At 30.2% G+C, this 22665-nt stretch overlaps 1 protein-coding gene across 1 annotated transcript; it reads left to right on the top strand.

Annotated features, from left to right (window-relative positions):
- Positions 1-2839: 2839 nt before the first annotated feature.
- Positions 2840-14830, top strand: LOC132917856 (uncharacterized). Its single transcript, XM_060978812.1, has 4 exons — positions 2840-3212; positions 9904-10080; positions 11320-11434; positions 14027-14830. The coding sequence occupies exons 1-4, from the start codon at positions 3140-3142 to the stop codon at positions 14178-14180; spliced, it is 519 nt and encodes a 172-aa protein (XP_060834795.1). The 5' UTR covers positions 2840-3139; the 3' UTR covers positions 14181-14830.
- The last annotated feature ends 7835 nt before the right edge of the window (positions 14831-22665 follow it).

Genomic DNA, 22665 nt, shown 5'->3' with positions numbered 1-22665 from the left:
CGCTCAAAGCCTTTGCAAACACGACTGCAATAATATAAACGTTACGCGTGTTTATACAAAACCCATCAATCCGGAAAACATTTTCGCTTGATTTATTGTTTCATCCTACGCGCACGCAAAAATCACATATATTTATATGTAATATATATATTAGGCTCTCGTCCTTTGTATACAGGATGGACTACCGCGTTTTCCCGTTTTCCCGAGTCTGTCTAACGGCGGAGGACGTGGCAAAGTACTTCGGTCCATGCCGTATTATATAATAATACGTCGTAATATTATGCTCGCGGTCGGCGTAAATCATCATTTTTCAAATTACCCGGTACAACATTGCAATCGCAGCTATTTTAGTATTATTATTATTAGCATATCATATCACTGTGTGACACCATCTGTGTAGTGTGTACGTATGCGTTATAATTTATATAACACCACGTGTAGGCGACAACGTATACGCAAAAGTACAATAGTGCAGTTACATTATGCATGCCGGGGCCATTGTGCGCGTATTGTATACAGGTATAAAAGCCGTGGAACGTATTTATTTCGAGCGGAAATGCGGTTTTCCGCAGAGACATCGAAAATGATGATTAACTGGCTATATTATATGAATAACATATAGGTATGTATACATTTTACGAGGCCATCAGAATAATATACGAGTCACTGGAAATAGGATTCATCGTAGTTTACTATACAACGCGAGAGGATTGCGGGCTTGTAAAGTTTTTTTATATATTTTAGTATGAAATCGATTCGCAATGATAAAAATAAAAATAATAATAAAAAAACGAAAATACATAGAACGAATGTTTATTTATATTAGGTGATTCAGATAGAATAGGAGAAGAATGTCACACTTACCGTATTTATATTTTGTATTCTGATTATAAGAGAGTATATTAAAAGTTATAATTGTTATCTTTTTCAATATACAATTATACTATTAATTATACTGTAGTATGGTAACTGGTAACTAACTGGCGTAGCAGGAACGTGGCACACATAGTTTTGCGTAGTTCTCCGTGTAATATTATATAATAATATATAGGACTTGAGTCGGCATTTAGAAGGGGTTGTTTTTTGATTGTTTTTTTGTTACAGTAAGTAAATTTTGGGAGGAACAAAACTTTCTACTGAAAACCGTCAGTTTCAAACAAATGTCTACGGAGTATGATATGTATAAAGCGTGCTTTAAACTAAACTCAAAATCGTTAGGAGAGTTTCGCGTGCGTGACAAACGTTGACCTATACGCTGTACAGTATATATGTTATTATTGCACCGTTGCTTTCGAATATATTTAAAATCACGACACGCCACGCTAACGACATGGGTCCTGTCGACGCGAGTTTAGGGAGGCTATATGACATTTTATACATCGTGTATTATAGGTATAGTGTCTCGTCTGACCTTTTTTTTGTTTCTGTTTTTTGTTCGTATCAGTCGCACTCCCGACAAACTTTTCACGGCGTTAAGTAGGTTTGATAATCGTCTTATACGAGTTATCACGCCGCACTTAATCTTGTACACATAAACGCGTTGTTCCGGTACTATATGGGACGGAGTCGGTTGTGCCGAGAAGAAGGGGCGAATCTGACGCGAAATAGACGTCTGTGTGTGTGTAGCGAGTCCGTCGACCGAAATACCTGTACAATGGTACCTCTGAGACGCTCTTTATAAACGATAATATATTATGTAGACGTGTCGTACGTGTACCAATTCACCTGCGTTACAGCAGTTGGTTTGAACATCGCACACGAGAAAACGTATCTAAATACGAACTCATTTCGTTTTTTTTTTTCGCGAAAACCACGCCGTAAAGCTGACATTTATGTCAAACAATTCAGACGTGTCGACATTCGCGAGTTTATTTTTAAAATACAAGAGAACGAGTATAAACTCCATAATATATTTATATATTTTATAGTCGTATACTTGCGTGTATTATACCACCTACTGTATTTATACGATTCGTTTGTTTTAGATTTTTCTAGAGAACCGTTTTTATACTTTTTATACTATACAAAACGATACGTTTTACCGTGTGTGTTTCTAATAAACACATAACTATAACTTCAGTCGGATCGATTATACACAGTAAAATAGTATAATAAAAACCGTATCCGTCTCTTTCTCGCTCACTCTCTCTCCCTCTTTCTCTCTTTCTGAAGACGGTCGTCTGATGGGACAAAAAAGCCGATTGCCGCCGTGACCATCGTATAATATATATATATATATATAATATTGTATTAAATCGCATACGATGGAGCCGTTCACACACACACATATATATATATAGGTAGTGGACAATTACATGTATACGCTCCGGTCGTTGGCATACAAAGGTCGTCGAAGCCGTCCGCCTTACGGGTTGTACACACGCCGTCGTAAATGTATTATATTATTTAACATTTGTGTATTATATATGTGTGTGTGTGTGTGTGACCGGACAAACGATAAAATAGATAACGTAAACCACCACCGCCGCCGCCGCCGCCGCCGTAGCCGTCGCCGCGTCAGGTTTTTATTGATCACTGACGGCGACGGCGGCGTCGGCGGGCGCACATGGCGTGTGCGTTTTACTTATTAACTGTTGAGTCCCGCGAGCGTATACACACACACACACACACACACACACGTGAGTACGTATAGTATACACAAAGTCACTGTGTACACTCACGCGCGCACACATTATAATGCATAATACGCAAACCGCACGCAAAGGCCTGTTCGGTTACGTGCGAAAGGCAGTGAGACGGTGCGGTGGCGGTGCGGGCAGTGGCGTAAGTGGCGCGACGCGGTGGTTTCGCGTGGCGTGTACGCCAAAATCGCCGCGCCGGCGTTACAGCACAGTCGCACGCGCCGTGCCTTTGCACACACGCGAAATCCGTCGTCGCCGCTGGCCGCCCGACTTCAGTACCGTTTTCGCCGCCGCCGGGCACGCACTGGTCGTAAGCGCCAAGCGCCGTATTCCCTCTCGTAACACGCGCACTATACGATAACATGTTATTTGACGTTATACAATAATAATATAATATTATAAACACACACACACACACATATATATATATATTTATTTATAGTTAGCGATCTCACGACGATCATAATATTATTATATTATCATTATACTATTATGAAATGCTCTCGGCCAACAGCATCACGTCATTCGTCACCGCTCTCATCTGCACCCTGTCCTGCATAGCCGACGCCAGTAAGCCATCATACCTATTATATTGTATACAGACACACGAATACACACACTTAATAATTAGCCACTTGTATATATATATATAGTTATGACTCTAACTGTATACGATGATATTATGTGTAATAGTTGTCGTATTACTTCCGTAGTATTATATGATATATTTTCGTGTGTCGTCGCCCGCCAATGATTTATTAATACATTACATGTTATATATTGTGAACGCTTCAGAATTTCATTAAACGCAAATTATACGCGATATTATATATAGATATATAGATGCGCGCGTATACCTAACCTACCCCTGTCGTTTTTACTGCACGTAGGTCGTTATCCTCCCTTTAACCGTCCACGCTGTTATACTTATGCTATATAATGTGTAATATTAAATACCTCAATAATAATTCGCACCCCCGAACATGAAAAACGCGATTTTCTAATTATTTTACTACCCGTATTAAAGTGATATAAACCGGGAAATTTACTGTCTACAGTCCTGCAGCGATATTTCGTACGTTTATTATTGTTGAATGCAAAAATATATTTCATTACCGTTCGAATATAACGAGAGAATAGTGTCACTTCTGAGATGTCGCATTAATATTTACCGGAATAATATGTCTGGTTGTCGTGTTGACAATAATTATCATGCATATCAAAATAAAATACGATTTACATAATAATATATAATGTGACACCGCAAATGTGGATAATTATTTCCTAAGACTTTGGGTGTTTTTGAGTCGTGTAATTATTCGTTCCGGATTCGTTGGGGTTACACATTTTAATACCACTGATATTCCCCGGTGAACGAAAAGGAGGATACCTGTGGGTATGATTTAACTGCGATGCCGGTCGCCGTAATATTAAATTATATTAATGTGTTTTACCGTTTTTTTTTATTTAATTTGCTTGTAGTCGTAACAAGTAAATACTTATATCGTTACTATATTGTAACGTTTTACGTGAATTAAATCATTCCACTCGTCGAAAACTCGTATTATTATAATGAATACTATAAATAATTATAATCGATCTACTATTTCCGTCGGCACGATCTGTCAAACTATACTTTATAATACATCAAAACAACTGTTTTCGAACGAGCAGTGCACGCTGTACTCGATTCCGTCAGTTATTGCTCTCATGCCAGTACGTAATCGTAATTGTTGCCAAAACCTTAACCCTTGTCCGACTACTATTGCCGTGGGCTGGCTTTTTTTGTTGTTATTTAAATGTACATTTTTTATTTGTTTTTTTAACGCTCGATATTATTACGTACGCGGTCCGAAAATAGAAAACCAAATTTCACTATACCTGTCCGCCGATCTTCTGTGATGATGACGGCGGAGTGGTGATTCAACATTTTTTACGGTGATAAAAATGTTGGCGTGTTCTGAACGCGCTACACCTGCTGCGAAAACGATAAAGTTGAGAAGGTATTAAAAACGTACTGCTGCAGCAGGTTTAACGCTTCAGTGGCGCAACTGAAACTCGACCAAGGGTTAAGTTTTAATTTTTTTCAAGTACAGTTCCTGATACGGATGACTCCCCCTTAACGACCAACATCAATCAACTTCTTGAATATTTTTATTTTAACGGCATTATTCATTTCTACTATTTAATTTAATGATAATTTAATAATAAATTATATTATTATAGCCTATAGGTACAATAATAATACTTAAAAAGAACCAAACGTGTTCCACTCATAACGTTAGTAGAATCTGCAGGTATTTATTATCGTTAAAACGATATACAAACTAAAATAAAATAAATTACACTTAAAACGATAAATGGTACGAAACAAATAATATATCTACGGGGTTCCTTGTTTTTATCAAGTATTCTGTACGATATTGTACAAATCACTTTGTACGAGATACACGTCACGACAAATCAGTCAATTCAGTTAAAAATCGGAAAAGAAAATGTAATAATACTTACGATACAATTAAAGTTTTAAAAAAATTGTCGTGCTTTGAATTTTTCCTCGATCACTGGTGTTATATTTTAATCGTTTTTCATTCGTTTATTTATATTTTGTTTGTTACGTTTTAAACAGCAGTTGGTTGCAATTTATTTACATTATCCGCACGCATGATGCGAGTTGTAAATCTTATTAAATTATGTATACCGAGTGTTAAACCTTAAAACAAACGTTCCAATGTTCGAATATCAGTGACAGGACGAAAATAAATGCGTACGATTTATTTGGGATAAGAGCATTAAATCGCCGAGGGATAAACAAAACGCGTGAAATAGGTCGACGTTCCGTTTGCGGTGTGAATTTTCTGGTTAAAAAGTCTATTCTGACACAGATATGTCCATATGCTATCCCACCAATTTAACTTCGACTATTATGTTATAAATAATATGAAAATAATGTGGGTATACCGTTTTTCTGGCGGGTGGACCTTCGAAGTAGAGTGTTAATTATTATTATATATTAAAACAACATTATCCTTGGTAAAATATTTGTACGTACTTATATTAAGTATGCAGATACGATTTTATTTCGCATATTAATAAATTGCATGTTTTGCGATACCGTAATAGTATTATTATGATTTCTAAATAAACTCTGCACTCGTTTTTTAAAATAGTAATTCATACAGAGAAGATATTAATATGTTATGTCAGAGGTGTATTTTAGGGTTGTTGATGGAGAGAAAGGAGTTTTTCCCCCTTAGCCTGAGAGCTTTTTTACACTATCATCCATATCCATTGCATATACATATTTATTATACAGTATAACTTTCCTAAAAGTCATATTATTTAACTTATTAAACTCGAAATATATTACATTTTCCAAAATGTAGGTACTGCGTGTTGCTATAGTTAATTGATTCAATGCTATTAAAAAAATAAATATATAAGTAAATGAAAAAATGTGGATGAAATCAATAATATTTTTTAAAAATGTTTGCTTTTTCTGTAATACGGTAGTATAAATGTTTACTTAGGTATGTAACACACACATATATATATATATAGCTATTATAGCTCATTATATAATATATTATATTATTATACGCTAAAAGCGAGCGAATCTTTTATTAAAAAATAAAAATAACACTATGTTTATATAATGTAACACTATAAGGTGTTCAAAACTATCGCGCGTATAATGTGTAGGTATTTATTTTACATTATCTGTATAGTAACGGTGTGTGTACACGGAACCAAGATAAACTTTAATCCACTTAAAATATAATATTATAGTAACTGATATGTTTATAAGCATTTGTCGATAGATATTACAAATTAACTTCGTAAAACTTATTTGTGAACGAAACGTAATTTTCGTTGTTCGTATAATATTACATACAGAAATTGTATACCGATACAGAATTATTGTAAATAATAATACATAGCAATATATCATACCATATAATGTATGGTTATTGGTTATATGTCAGCAATGAAATATGAGTACACGATTGCTGGATAAAAATAATAGCGTTAATCGAAATAAAAGCAATTATTTTAAGATTAATAAGATTATGATCGCGTCTTCATTGCAAGTAAAAATTTTAAAACATTGAGAAAAAATACATTGACCCAATGGTATCATAATAATGTAATTTCATATTATTACGGAAATATTTGTATAGAATTATTCTGATGAAAGTATTACTATTATTTTGTATGCATATTGTACATTTTTTGACCATGTTCTTTTTCAATACAATATGCTACGTCCGCTACTTTACTTATATAATATATAATGGTGAACCTACCAGTGCTGTTTATCTTTCTACATAAGTGCAAAGTTAATAATAACACGACTGAAAAAAAACATTTTGAAATTCATCCGCAAACGAGTTTTATTAATAATTATTAGTATAGAAAAAAAAACTAATAAAAAGTCTGCAAATTTTCTTTTTATGGTACAATGATAAGTCAATAACTGTGATAAATAGCTGGCAGCCAAAGAACGTTTGATGTTTAGATGTTTAGTAATTTAAAAAAGTTTTACTTACAACATGGAAGTTTCAAGCTATAAAAAACAAGATTTATCTTCATATTTATTCATGTTATAATATTCTAATAGAGTACCTGCAAGTTAGTGGGCGTACATAATAATATAACAAAAATATATTGTGTACAGAACATTAACATTCCAGATATACATAAATATAAGCTGAACTTTTACTTTTTTTTTTTTTAATATTCAAGCGTCATAAATATATGACACGATATTCGTATACGGTATCGTTGTATCAAATTTTATATAAAAAAAAATATCATATTTATCTGTATAGCATCATTGAATACGTATTAGTGAAATGATATATTTTACATAACAAAAAGGGTGTGAAAAGGTACCTATATAATATAATGGTTTCCCGTGCAAATGGATTTTTTGCGATATTTTGTAAAAAAAGAAAAAAAAGGATATTGAATTATTTTCTATCTTCAACGTTCGCGGGTAAATCATATACACATTAAATGTACAAAACATGTTTTTCGCCCACTTAGGAAATATACTTTTATTTATATTATTATTGGAAATGCGTTATTCTTGTTACGACATGATAAATGTTTGTTCTGCACATGACAAATTAATCCAAAAAAAAAACTAACTATTGGTGTTAAATATAAAAATATATACTACAATAATAATATAGATTTTTATAAAAACAGTTCGGCTATCGTTACGTGTAATTACATTATATATATTTTTAACTCAATAACGCTGCGTTCACTCAATTTGTTTTTTCTTAAAAAATCCGACATTTTCATTTTTCTAAGAGGCATAATATTGGACATTTTAATTAAATTTTCACATTATTATTAAATTATTAAATTATTGAATAATAATTTTTAGTTATTTAGGTATAAAAGGTTTTTAGTTTTTATGTCCGAATAAATTTGGAAGTTATGGTGAAATCACGAAATGATAAAGCTCGACGATTTAGTGTGAAAAAGAACCGCGAGTATGTAGTAAGCTAAGAAACCACATTTTTACCACAGACAAAACTTTTAATGTGGTATCTCGTCTTTTATTATTTCAATATTAAGTTTTCAAAAAAAAGTTATTGAAGTTTAAAAGACTTAAAAATAACATTTTTTTTTTAAACAATAACAACTTTTTTATTGATATTAAAAAAATAAAAGCAATACTGTAAGATCAAAATTTATCTATTTATACGATAAAAATGTATTCTTTTACTAGGATTGTAGTCCAAGTGAATCTTTCAAATGTTAAAAAGCATTAAATAAACTATTTATGAACGTGTAGTAGGTACTCTAAAGGAGGAATATACGTGTCTACATTATACAGAGGTACATTATATTTTCTATGTGAAATAAGAAGGTAATAAGCGATTTAGCAAAATGTATACTTCACGAAATCGAAATTTTAGCAACTACTTTAATCGTCTTATTACCAAACTTTAAAATAGGAATATTTCTCAGTTAATGTCATATTATTATAATATTATTACCTATTTCATATAGTGTTATAATATTATAAATATTATTTTATCTAACAAGAAGTTAATAATGCGTTTTACGTTTTCCCATAGTATATTACTGTAATAATATAATATATATTAGCGTTATATCTATTTGTATATATAAATTTAAAAAAAAATATGTGTGAATCGTAGATGCCAATGATCTCGGAAACCACACATCCGATCATTATGTGGTTTTTGTTTTTAAAAAAAAAAAACGAAACAGCATATACTACTGGGTAGATTATACTCGTACGAATAATTTTATAGACCCAACACCCATCCACGGAATATTAAGTGATAAAATAAGAATGTATAGAAATATAGAATATATAGTGACGTCCAAAAATATAAAATTTTAATTTAATACAAAAAATTTTTTATTACAACTATTTCCCTGATGAAGTCGAGCTTAATACAAATAAAAGTATTGTAAATATTGTATTAACTTAATTTTTTCAGTTAATATTAAATAATGATTATGAAATTGTAAAAAAAAATTAACTGTTTACCAGTGAACTGATAAGTATATTAAAAGCGATAAATGACGATGTAGCACACGGTGTGTTAGTTCATCGTCTACTGGTAAAATTCGTTTTATTCGGGCGGAGGAGGTTTTAAGCTTATTTTTGATTTTATAAGATAATTATAATAATCGAATTATCAATTTTTTAAATAATCGGCCAATACGTAAATAAAGGTATAAAAGGAACACTTATCGTAGACGACACCTACGAACGACGAGTACTTATTAAACAACGAATTAAACAAAGTTTGAATCACCTAAGAGGCGTCAATTGAATGGACGATCAAGTGCACGAGAACGACAACTAGTTATATTATATTCGTTAGACAATTTATTATGTTTAATGAAAAAGGATAAAATATCCGTCATTCTCTCGGAAATATTCTTCTCTTTTACTCGGTAATAGACGTTGTTTGTGCGTCTCGTTATTAATCGACAAAAGTCACGGTTGTGTAAGCACTGCGTTACACGTACCCATAATAATTCATAAACAAAATCTGCTGTATCTCATAACGTCGTCGTAGTATCTTTTTCAAAATATATCTACCAATAGTGAACGACGAGACAACACGATAACCGCACACGCGTAGCATATACAGGCGCAGCAACCATAACCGAAATTCTATTATTATTATGATTATTATTATTATTATTATTGTGATTATGATGATGTATAATAGTTGGCACGCGATTCTATCGTTTTCAGACGCCGGTATCGATTGTTTCAAGTGCGTTTCACTGGAATGGCAGAACCGTGCGTGCGACGATCCGTTCCACAACAATTTCAGCTCGGGGCTTTTAGAGTCGCCGTGCATGGGTGGGCGGAAAGGCCGCAACGGTTTGTTTCCGGCTACCGCGTGCATCAAGCTCACCGGTTACTACAGTGAGTATAATATTATACGCACACACGGCATAATCACATATACCTATACCTACCGGTACGCTCTAGTTTTTCGTCCGTATAATGTCAAGACGAAAATATATGATATTATATAATATGTATATCTTCTAATATCTATATGTACCTATGTATCGTTACGTGTAATCTCCTCTGAAACAAAAACCAGAAAATACGTTTTATCGTATGATAATACACATATACATTAAGATGATAAAGATATCTAAAGAAATTACTCATCAATGGTAGTTTTATCTTGCGATATCTATCACGTGGAGCTGACAGGGAGTTGTCTTATTTCGTGTTGTTATTCGTCTGCCTTGATGTTCAGAAGTATAGGAGTCGAACATTGACAAATGATCGTCCGAGTGCCTTTCATCTCTCGTTTTCACCGATTTCCGCAATTACTCGATGGTCTGTGCATGTTCTGACCATTTTGTAGCTGATACTGATACATTTTTGAGACCTAAATTTATTTTAAATGTTAACGATGTTAATAATGATCATAAATCATATGAAACATATGAAACATAGTATTTAGTATTTCGATGGTATATTATTTTTTTTTCAGAAGTGGATACGTTTACATATACATTATATAATTATTTATTTACTATAGTTTTTAACTCGTCATTTTACAATTTTTCTGTACTTGCTAATTTCTAAAGAAATATATTTATATTCATAATACTGTTATATTATAATTTAATTTATCTAATAGCAGATGCTTCGATCCAAGACCACCATATTTATTTTATTGGTGTTTCTTTATTTTGTAAAAATATTTGAACACAAAACCATCACATTAGGTCATTATTAGGATTTAAGACAGTCTGGCATTTAAAAAAAATTGTGCAGAGTTAAATTAAATCACAAATTATTTTGATGTCTTTTTCTAATCGTTTTCTACCGCAATTTTCACTCACGTCTTTTCATTCAATTAAACTTTGCATCGGTCTTCCTCGAAATCATATATAGCCGAGTCGCGATAACTCGAACCAATTCGCATTTTTTTTTATTTCCTTAGAAATATAAATTATTATGAATTCTAGTTAAATATCTCGAATAATACATATCTGGAAGCGAATTTTTATCTCCATTCAACTTCAAGTTATCGCGGCTCGACTATATTTTGAATTGTAATGGTGTTTTTGTTCTAGATATTTATTATTTGCTATATTAAAGTAAAATTGTTTTGTATATTTTTTTTCTTATTTTTTTTAGAAAGTACCGGACAGCACGTTACGGTTAGAGGATGTGCATTGGATAGCGGAACCTTGACCACAGACACAGAAATTATTCGAATGTCACATTGCGGAGGATTCTATTTCGATGACAAGTAAGGTTATCTAATACACAGGGCAAAACAAGCCTTATCAAATTCTGATTAAAAAAAAGAATGCGGTTGATTAAGTTAGGCGAATCGTCTTATAAATAAAATACACCTATATAATAAAGATGACTACACAGACCGATTTATATAAGAACACTAAATTGAAATATTGTGCAGGCGTTGATTGTTTTTTTTTTAAATTTGAGTAAAATATTGTTTAAAATGTATTGAACGTGCATTATAAATTTATTTGGCAATAACTATATAATATAAAACAAAATAATTTTATTAAAGAAATATAAAAATTAAATCAACCTGATGGACATCGAAAATTAAATTAATTTTAAAATGGTTTTTCCTATAGTCTTAACAGAATGAATAAGGCGAGAAAATGTTATTCATCGATTAAAACTATAGTTATTATAACAAAATAATACATAAAATCAAAAATATGAATAACTATATAAAATCGTTTTCGTGTTTTTTTTTTAACAATTAGATACAACCAATTTACACAGAGTTAATTTAATTTATATAGATATTTATAAAAGTTTGATTACTAATTAAATATTCAATCATTCGTCGTGATTACGTTTATTTGGCATAATATTCTTTCCAGCTGATTTTATATATTTTTCTCTACATCGTTCAAATTTATGAAATTATTTATATTTCATTTTTTATTTTCCTGCAGTCTCACTCTGGCCAAATGAAGACATAAGTTTTCAATCGATTTTCCTCCTCTCTCAAGCCAGTGCTATTTAATACATTTTTTTTTCTTACACGGAGTGCGCATTTTCCCCGGTTTATTATACTTATTTTTTCTTTTGTGTGTCACCAGCCACCGTGATACTCGTTAGACGACTCGATTTCCTGGTTTCTTACAATATAGGTAGTCGAATTCGTTTCCACGCTTTAGTACCATAGGCGGTGTTTTGTTGTTGCATATTATATTATCATATTGCGATCAAAGACGAGACATTTTTTTTTTCGCGACAGTCGTATTGTACGGTAATATTTTTGTATTTCGTTCACATTTTGATGTTATTGTTATTTGTTACGTCATCCGCAAATCAAAATTTGTTGTACTGTATTATTACGACGTCAAATCAGTCTATCAGTAATCGGATGTCGGCTGTAGATATAATATAAATAAAAATAAAAACTCGCACCTATTGTTTTACTTAAAATTAATAAACTCAAAGAATATCGTTTTACATATAATTTCAAATAAACTGACGAAGAGATGTGATTAGATATATGTGTATATTTGATTTCTTTTACACCTTTCGGACTAATTCGTGAATCCCCGTTTTTACCTCTGTACTTGGTAGTATACTATAATAATATAATAAGTTATTCCACCTGCGTATACGTTTTTAACAGTCTGGATTAATTAGGATTAACCTGAAAGTATGCAAATTTTCATTTTACACAATAAATTTCACATAAAAACAACGAATTCGTGTAATCGACGGGGTCCAATAAAGTGTACCACGGATATCCATTGTTCGTATGAATAGACCAAGGAATATAATAAATATTATGTAACTAATCAATCAATATGATTAGTATGGATACCATATAATCTGGATGTCCAGTCGTTTTAATAAAAATATCATATTGAAAACTCACTATGGATGATTGCTGAGCGTTTCGAAACGTTCTGCGAGTAATATCTATATACTATAGTGCTCAAGTCGGCAATATTAATCGTCAACTGATCGCAAATTCATGTGTATTATAATAATATTATTCAACGGCTTTCTATGTATTTAATATGTTAAGTAGGGATATACTACATTGTATATTTGTATATTAACCACATTGGCTGATTTAATTGCTATGCTAAGTACTAAGTATAAACTAGTTGAAAATTTAAGTTAATTTCAAATTTTTGCATTTAACCTGTATTAACTATACATTTTTAATTTTACTTAATTTTATTTATATCAGTTTAATAAATGAAAATTATTTAAATAAAATCCATGTTACGTTTATTAAATATAAATAATAATTATAGATATAATAAAATATAATCATTGGTAATGTATTTTTTTAGGATATTTTTGCCATTAGTAAGGATCGCTCAATAGAAATACGGACATTTATTTTAAATTATCTATAAGCTATTTATTGAATGTATATTAAAAAAAAAATACTTTACCTCAGTTGGTTTCTATACAACTATTAACTTAACTGAGTAAAAAAAAAGTTAACAATTCACTTAACATTATTTCGGTTTTTTTTTTTTTATTAACTTAACTCAGTTAAAAAACTTTCCAGCCTTTGAAATGATGGTCGAGCAAAATCACAGTGAGACGTGACACATCGGCTACCTTTTAAAAAATCTTTTCACTGTAATAGGAGCAAACTCTAGAATAAAATACATGCTGGACCGTCGGTGTTTGCCAACGAAACGACTGTTAAATCCACCATTGCTATGTTTACGGATTGCAATCAGTATATGTAGGTTGTAATCGTACAACAATCGACAGTCGTGTTTTATTATTCAATTTAATTGTATATATGTACTTAGGACTTTTAGCAAGCTTATAGAAATGTTATAATTTATGTACTTTTTTTTATTATTTTTAGGTATGTCGACGGTTGTTTGCAGAGTTGCGACGACGCAGACGGTTGCAACCCGGCATCGCCTGCCAAGTCTCTGGACATGACACTACTAATGATGTTGGTGGTGATGCCACTTGTAGCCCGTTTTATACCGCACGAATGGGCACCGGACGCGTGACGACTGCTCGTGCGCGAATGTAATACCACGTCCATAGGTGTATATTTTTTTGGAAAAAAAAATACTCGCTCGAGGTCATTCGGGCGCGTTTTCTAACGACGATGCCGTGAACAGACACGTGATGATCAATTATTAAACGGGGTGCCTTGTACATACGTATACGATGTAATAATATAACGTCACCGTGAACATCGAATTTTCACCCCACTCCTGTCCACTACCCAAACAACCCCATACGATACAATATCCAGACATTATACTGCCTTCCTCCACTGACCAAATACAAGTAAACGGTTGTCGAGTGTTTGTATTCAACTTGTAACGTGCTTTTCGCGTGAATTGTTAATTATTATTATTATTATCATTATTATTCATTAACTATTATTATAGATTATTAATATTATATTGTAACAATTTAAGTAACATTACATATCCCAGTTGAGCATATCTTACTGATGAAACTATTTCCATTTAAAAACACTTATTATTATGTAGATGATATTATATTACGATAAAAAAAATCATATATATTATATTATACTATTTTAAACTTTCTATAAAAATATATATGACATACATGTATATTATATATAGATGGTAAATTACGTGTTGGACTTATTAAAACATTTGAATGTATTGTTGTTTTGTAATTCGATATCACTTTATGTCTTTTCCTCAATTTTCTAATAACAGCGTTTGTTTATTTTAACTTTGTTTTACTGGTGATAGGTATTGCAGTACCGATAAAGGGTATAGATATTTTTAAATATTTTATATTAACTTCTACACAAAATGATCCTTTTAAAAGTAAACACTCATTTTATTGATAAAGTATTAAAAAGTTTTTGGGAATATTTTTTTTTTTTAAACCATAATTTAAAGTCAATATAAAACAACATTTTTGTAAAATAAATGTTGAAGACAGTATGCGTATTTAATTTTACATTCATAAGCAGAATATATTTTTTCAATATATAAAAATCGATTTTCTAACGAGTACCTACTTAGTCATGACTACTAATAACTAATGAACGGTATAAATTTAATAATATACTATCCACTCATCTAACCTTTAAAATACTTATAACTTAATGACTATAATCGTACTCGAAATTTAATATTTATACATTGATATTCTAAAAACAAAATATTTTATTATGGAATATATAAAATCAAATATATCTTATTGTATGAAAATATTTAAATTCTTAAGAAATATCAAGATAAAAATCAGTGAAACATATACATTTTTTTCAACAATATTGTTTTTTAATAATTTTAGATTATTTAATATATATATATATATATTAAAAACCGTTAATATTTTTCGAAATAACATCGGTGCGTAACGCCAAGTCACAAGTCACATATTTAACTATTTTTTTTTTCAGAAAATTAACTGCCAAACGTATAATGTTAACCACGAATCGAACGTATCCCACAAAGTTTATACCATAAATATTTATTGTAGTTTACGGCGAAACGACTGTGTGCATACCTCTCTCTCTCTCTATCCTCCGTGTAATATAATATATAATGTAGCTCGTTTCGTGTGACGGCATTGCGTGCGTCGAAGACGAGGCGGAGCCGAATTTCTGAATGGATTTTTTTCGACATTACGGCCAAAGGTAGAACACCGAGGGTTGAACAATTTAGGTCAAAACCATGTTTAAAGTTTTGATGGTGTACGTGAGTAACAGTTTTATAAGCACCGAGTTTTGTAAAAAAAAAAAATTATATACAACATATATAATCATTGATTGAAATTAATAATCATGAGAGAGGTTAAAACGCGTAACGCGTATACCATCAAAAAATAACTGCGTTTTACTTCCGTCATATTGATTTATTATTATTATTATTCATATTAATTTTTAACGGACGTCAACGTGGTTTCATACACATTTTAATCATAGTTATTTACATCGTAATCATGGCCAATAGCATTGAATCTAAGAACAAAATACTATATTATAGCAAATAGGACAAATAGGTACGCGGAGAGCTATTTAATATCTCACTACAAATGCAACAGGTAAGTCACGGTATAACCATTTTTCTTGCACAGTATTACGTACGTTTAGCGACGAAGTCACTGGTGTACAGTTTCTATTGTGTATATAATATAATAAACGCACACATATATAGTAATGGGGAGGTCTATATCAAGAATAATAGCCGACTGCCAACATGAAAACGAAAACAATATTATACTTTTATAATAGTTATTTATCGACTATCGAAAATTGTTGTCATGTTGGCCATAATTTTTGAAATATGTGCTCACGCAGTGGTTCCGAGAACTAATGCAGTTTCCGGATCGGTATATACCTACCTACTGCTTTGTACGGAAAAATCAGAACACCGCACCGCGATACGCCAATTATGTTATAATAATATGTTATAGGCGGACTCTCGGTAACTCGGGCCTTAATGAATTGAAATTCTCGATACAAAAATTCTCCTTCAAACGCCGTAATACATGCATGGTTTTTGATGTATAATAACTTGATTTTTTTTCTTCGAACTCAGAGTTACATAGGGTTGACTGTATATAAATAATATAATATTGATTTAAAATATTGTAATACGTACAAAAGTAGTATCGTGTAAAAAAGTGATTTGTTTTTTAATTAAACCGCCGTCAATAATAATAATAATAATAATATTCGTGATTCGCGTTCGTTAGGTCGTTGGACGCTTTCAATGTACGAGGTGTCCGTTGATCTACCTACTGCTTTATCGTTTTTAATAAAAATAATTTTATTCTTTATTTTGTTTTCAATACATACAAATTTAGTTATAGAGAGTATTATCGAAATTCAATTTGTAAATATCTGCAACCTAATATAGTTGAAATGCAAGAATAGTAATTTATTTGAAAATGTTTATGTGTATCAATAGTACTTATTATATCAATAATTATAGGGTTTTATAGTAATTATATTTATCTAAAAATAGTAAAATTATGCAATACCATTCATCCGGTTTGCATTTTAAATTATTATAATTAATATAACATACCTAGTTAAAACGGTTGAAAATATAGAAATATTTTTAATTGTATGCAAATCGTAAAAATATATTACACAAAAAGTTGGTGACTAGTTGTGTACGTAAAAAAAAATATGGATTATTATAATTCTCTGTTGCCATGTGCATAGCGAGGTATAGATACATATTTAAAACTCGAATTCCTAAAATATTTTCAACAAATTATGCCAGTAAATAAATTTTAATTTAATTTTAGAAGCTTAAAAATATTTAATTTTTAAGTAGATTCGATAACCATGTAGAAATTGAATAACGTGTTGAAGCATAATATTATTTAATATTATATTTTATACTTTTTTTATATTTTTCTTTAAAGTACGAACAATTCTCGATAAAAAATTCATAATCTAACTGAATATAACGTTGAAATTTAAACAATACTTTTATAGCACAATTTACAAATAAAATTATGCTCGTCCAACTATGTATGTATATAGATAATAATCTCGTGTCTAAATTGAACTTTAAATAATTAAATTAATGGTTTTCAAACGATACAGTTTATAAGTTTTATGATTATCAAGTTTTAATTGTTAAAATAATCAATAACGTCCGTCTTACTAAATTATGTATGTTCGCAAATATTATATAATTGATAAATCGATTATGAATTAATTTTGTTATCGCTAAAACACTTGACAGTTTCACGTTCAATAGGATTATATTAATGAAGTGCATCATTAAAAATATTTCTAGACGCGTATACACAACGGTTATTTCAGTGTTCAACAAATGGCAAGCGTTCAAAATAACTCAATCCATCATGGCGCGAAATAAATATAAATGAGAAAAGACTCCGGAGACAAGCTAAAAGGTGCGAACACCATACTTAGGCCAACACGGCACGAACAACAGATTTTTTTTCGTTACACGTATTTTTGCTCAATTTGTTATTTTCTCGATTTTAAGAAGAAGAAAAAATAATAATAATAATAATAATAAATAAAGTTCAGTCTGTTTTTAAACATACATTTCTTTTGCGATAGATTAAAATATATAATACACTGAACGACGAAAATATACTGTGTGGCCGTAAATTTACTTCCCTCGAATTATGCCAGATTTATATTTCTATCGAGCGAACGAACCAACATAAAAAAACAGCATTGATTATAAAATAATAGAAACCATATACACACACTCGTGGACGCGCGCGCGCGTGCTTACAGACAAAACTAACAAAACACAGAGGTCGATCGATGATTCGATACCGATGTAGCTGCGAAAATTTACTCAGACCATATTTTAAACCCCTTCCATCTGTGTTAAATTATTCCTAATGAATATTATTATTATTCACTCCACATTAAAACTTCGTCACTATATATAATATATTTGCTATATATCTATGTAAACATCGAGATAATAAAATGCCATATTGAATTTTTACTTGAAATGTTATACGATGAAATATTATGTATTCTCTAGGGAAATTTGAGCCTTAAAATTTTTTTTCGTGGTTGAAAATTCATTGGAAATATTTTGCGGTAAACAAAAATTCACCAGTAAAAGGGCGGACGTAAAATAACTACGGATACTATACATTTTAACGTGGTTATTATAATATTTTATTAGTGTGTAGGTTGCCGCTGTTATTACTCCGACGTCGTACCGTGAGACAATATCAATTTCGTGGCAGTGTACACAATGTATATTGATTCCTCGGCCGAATACAATCAATCCGATTTCCGATCTATTGAGCCGCATTTGTGTAATTGCCCATAAAATCATTTACTCCACAAAAAACACAATGTTTTTATATAAATATATATATATATATATAGGTAAGAGGTAACCAATATAAAATAGACCTTCGAGACTGCGGTCAGACGTCGAGTCTAAAACAAATTAAGTTTCTTTTTTTATATTAAAAGTCTGTGTTCTCAAATGTAGTCCGTTCAATCGAATAAACGAAATTGAAAAAATCCTTTTTGTGTTAAAATTGTTTTCGACTTCAAATTGCGCTTAATACGTATTATTAAGACGGTCGCAGAAATAAATTCAACGAGTGCGATCGTTATTCAACAACGTTACATATATTACTTTATCGACCAATCTAACGAAACATAACTTTCGATGTATCATAAATTACACGTAATATCATGATATCTATTATTTACGTACAGAATATGTGGCATGTCATAACGTTATAACAATATACATTATACATAATATATATATATATATATTAAAAGCATCGGCAAGCATAATTTTTGTTTTGTTTTTTTCATTGCATTAAAACTTTTTTTGTTTATTTTAAACTAATTATAGTTTATGATTTATTGATATAACAGTCGTTTTAGTGCTGTTATCGATTTTGTTTTTAACGCATAAATACGCCCGCGTTGTATAATTAAATAATGCGCACCTGCTGGTGGCCTAAGCGATCTACCCAACTTTTCATAATCTATAACTTATTTTTAGCGATCTACTACGAACTCCGACAACCGCGTGATTAGGTATAATTAGTAAACCATTTCGCTAATAACTATATGCGAGTACAAGTAGCAAAATTGTGGACCACTATACTCAGACCCTCGTGATATTTGGATTTATCCATAAAAAAGTGTACATTTTATAGACCCACAAACCGGGGTCAAGGGACCATACCCAGCACATCGAATGTATAAAGGGTATTACAAACCAAAAATGTAATATATATATATATATATATATATATATATGAGTCAATACCGCTTCCTATTTGATTGAAAAGCTGTTGGAAAAAATAATGGTGAAATCTATAAGCATCCATCAAATGATTCAATATTCAAAGATTTTCTTCTGAATGACGTGAAAGCAACCTTTTGTGAGTAATTTATAAGTATTATTTTTAATGTAGGTTACACAACGTTTTATAACTTAAAAATATTTTTTAATGTAACAAGCTATTATTTTGATAAACTAATATTTAATAAGGATAATAACCCAACATCAATATGTATATAAATGTAAAAATGTGTACCCTTTAAATTACATTTTTTACACAATGTAGCATGTACACAAGACTAATAACCTTAGATGTTGAAGCCTTTCTTTCTTTTCAATAAGAAAAAATAATAGGGGTAATATAATTTAATACATTTTTTTTAATTATTTGTATGTATTATTATTTGTTAGGTTTTTTTTTTTTGCAACTCTACAAATATTTGTGTATTCGATCTGATCAAGTATAGTCAAACACACAGAAAATGAAAACATTAATACCGTAAAACGTTGTGAATGAATTAATCTCATGTGACATTATATGTATCATGTATAATTAAATTAATTATTGTGTATGACGATTATTATATCAATTAATAATTTATGTTATGTTATATATCACACGCTAACGAGCTTTTAAGTATATGTAGGTACAAACCGACACACAAACCTATACACACGACCTTAGATGTTCAGTAGTCGCATTTCTATAATGATAATCATATATTATTCTACAAAGATATCATGATGGAATAATGCAATATTATTATGTAAATGTAATAATAATATGATAGTCATATTTTACAAAGTCATATAATAATATTATTGTAATTACGTAGTACGCTATGAATAGCTCACGGCCGTCAACAGAGTTTCGTGTTATTTTATTTTTTTTTATAATAAATACTATAATATTTCAATGATTGGGTATTTCGGCCAAGAGAGAACACGAAAGAAACATAACATGCGACCGAAAGTTACGAACGATCGGAGCTTTATGCCACATGCAATATGAAAATAAAAACACCAATCAAATCAATTGATATAATATCTAACTATCACATTATATTTTTCTTACGACCAAGTGCATAAAATGGTTTATGTTTTCGATGTTTAGCGATGTCATATAAAATATATATAATACCTATTTATACCAAAATATACGTTAATCAGTTATAAATATGACTTGTGTAACTTCTCAAAAACAACTATTACGATAGAAAATTTAAAAAAAAGATACATTCATTCACCATATTTTTGTAATTTAAGTACTACGATAATAATTACAGGTCAAATAAAACTAAAAAGTTTGTTTATACCATTGTATATACATTGTAATTTGGTATCTATCGACAAGGTAATAATTTATAATGATAATATGTTGAATAAAATGTAAGATGCATCTATAATTTCTAATACTATATTTAGTACGTTACATATTATACACAGACAAATTAACACAGACATTTGATCAATCTTAGAGGTCAACTATTGCGGTTTGATATTTTATAATAATCTGTAAAAAATATACAGTTAAGTGAATTAACCACAATAATTTTGTATAAACTATACATAATAATTTTTATAGTTTATTATATTATAATATATATATATATATATTTATATTTAAAAAAAAATTATCTTATACATATACATATTATATATCTTATATAGCTACGACATTTGCAAACTTTTTCATCACAACTCGTTATCTAATTATCTTAATTATCTCTACTGTCTCTATACTCGTATATTGCACCGTTGTTCCGGTGTAACGTACGTGCAATACTTTATCGTACGCATTTTTTTTTTATCAAATTAAAATTTTAATGCATTATAATAGGCAGGTTACATATAAATACTAACTTTGATTCGTCGTAGATAGTTACGTAGTTTGATCTTTGATAATGCAATATTATTCAGTTACCGCCGCCCGTACATGGTATATTAAACGAGCACGTTTTTTTTTTTAAATGGTATTGACCATTTTATAGATTTATTTACATTTGGGGCCCATTTTATTGGAAAACATTTGACACGTCCAATCCGACTCTTTCATAAAAAAGTCATGTGAATTTTCAAATTTTAGTTCGTTCAAAGAAACTCGGTTACTAGTTAACTTAGTATAATAATAGTATTAAAGTTACATACTTACATCTACTAACATAATATTATTATAAAGACGACTTATTAAAAGTATTTTGAAAAATAAGCCCATACACATAGGTAGGTTATAGATATTAATGTACTATGCAATGAACGCTGACTAAACTTAGGAAATGGGTAGTAACTCATTTTATAATAATTTAAGAAGAGAGATAAGTTATTGAAGCACCTTTAATTCGCTTTATTTGTTGCATACATTTTGGCTAATTATGTGGGTAGATTTAATTGTCCATATGAGAGGATGAAAGACCTGACAAATTAAATATTTAAACATAATTTTATTTAGGCATAACATATTAGGATAGGTATGCTTTATTAAATTTATAAGATAAATTTAAAGTGTTTAAAAAAAAGACAAATAATATTATAATAAATATAAATATTATGTGTTTACTATTTAAAATTAAAGTATATGTTATATTGACTTGAAAGTAAACGTTACACATTAAGCAAACACTTTATGTCTTTTTACTTAAAATATTTAAATACACTCAGTTCATATTTCTAGTTACATAATTTACACTCAACTAACATAATATGTGTATATTTACATTAGTAC

Source organism: Rhopalosiphum padi, chromosome 1 (assembly GCF_020882245.1).
Source record: "Rhopalosiphum padi isolate XX-2018 chromosome 1, ASM2088224v1, whole genome shotgun sequence".
Classification (NCBI taxonomy): domain Eukaryota; kingdom Metazoa; phylum Arthropoda; class Insecta; order Hemiptera; family Aphididae; genus Rhopalosiphum; species Rhopalosiphum padi.
Note: the sequence above shows the minus strand (reverse complement) of the source record. Positions and strands in the feature narration are given on the sequence as shown.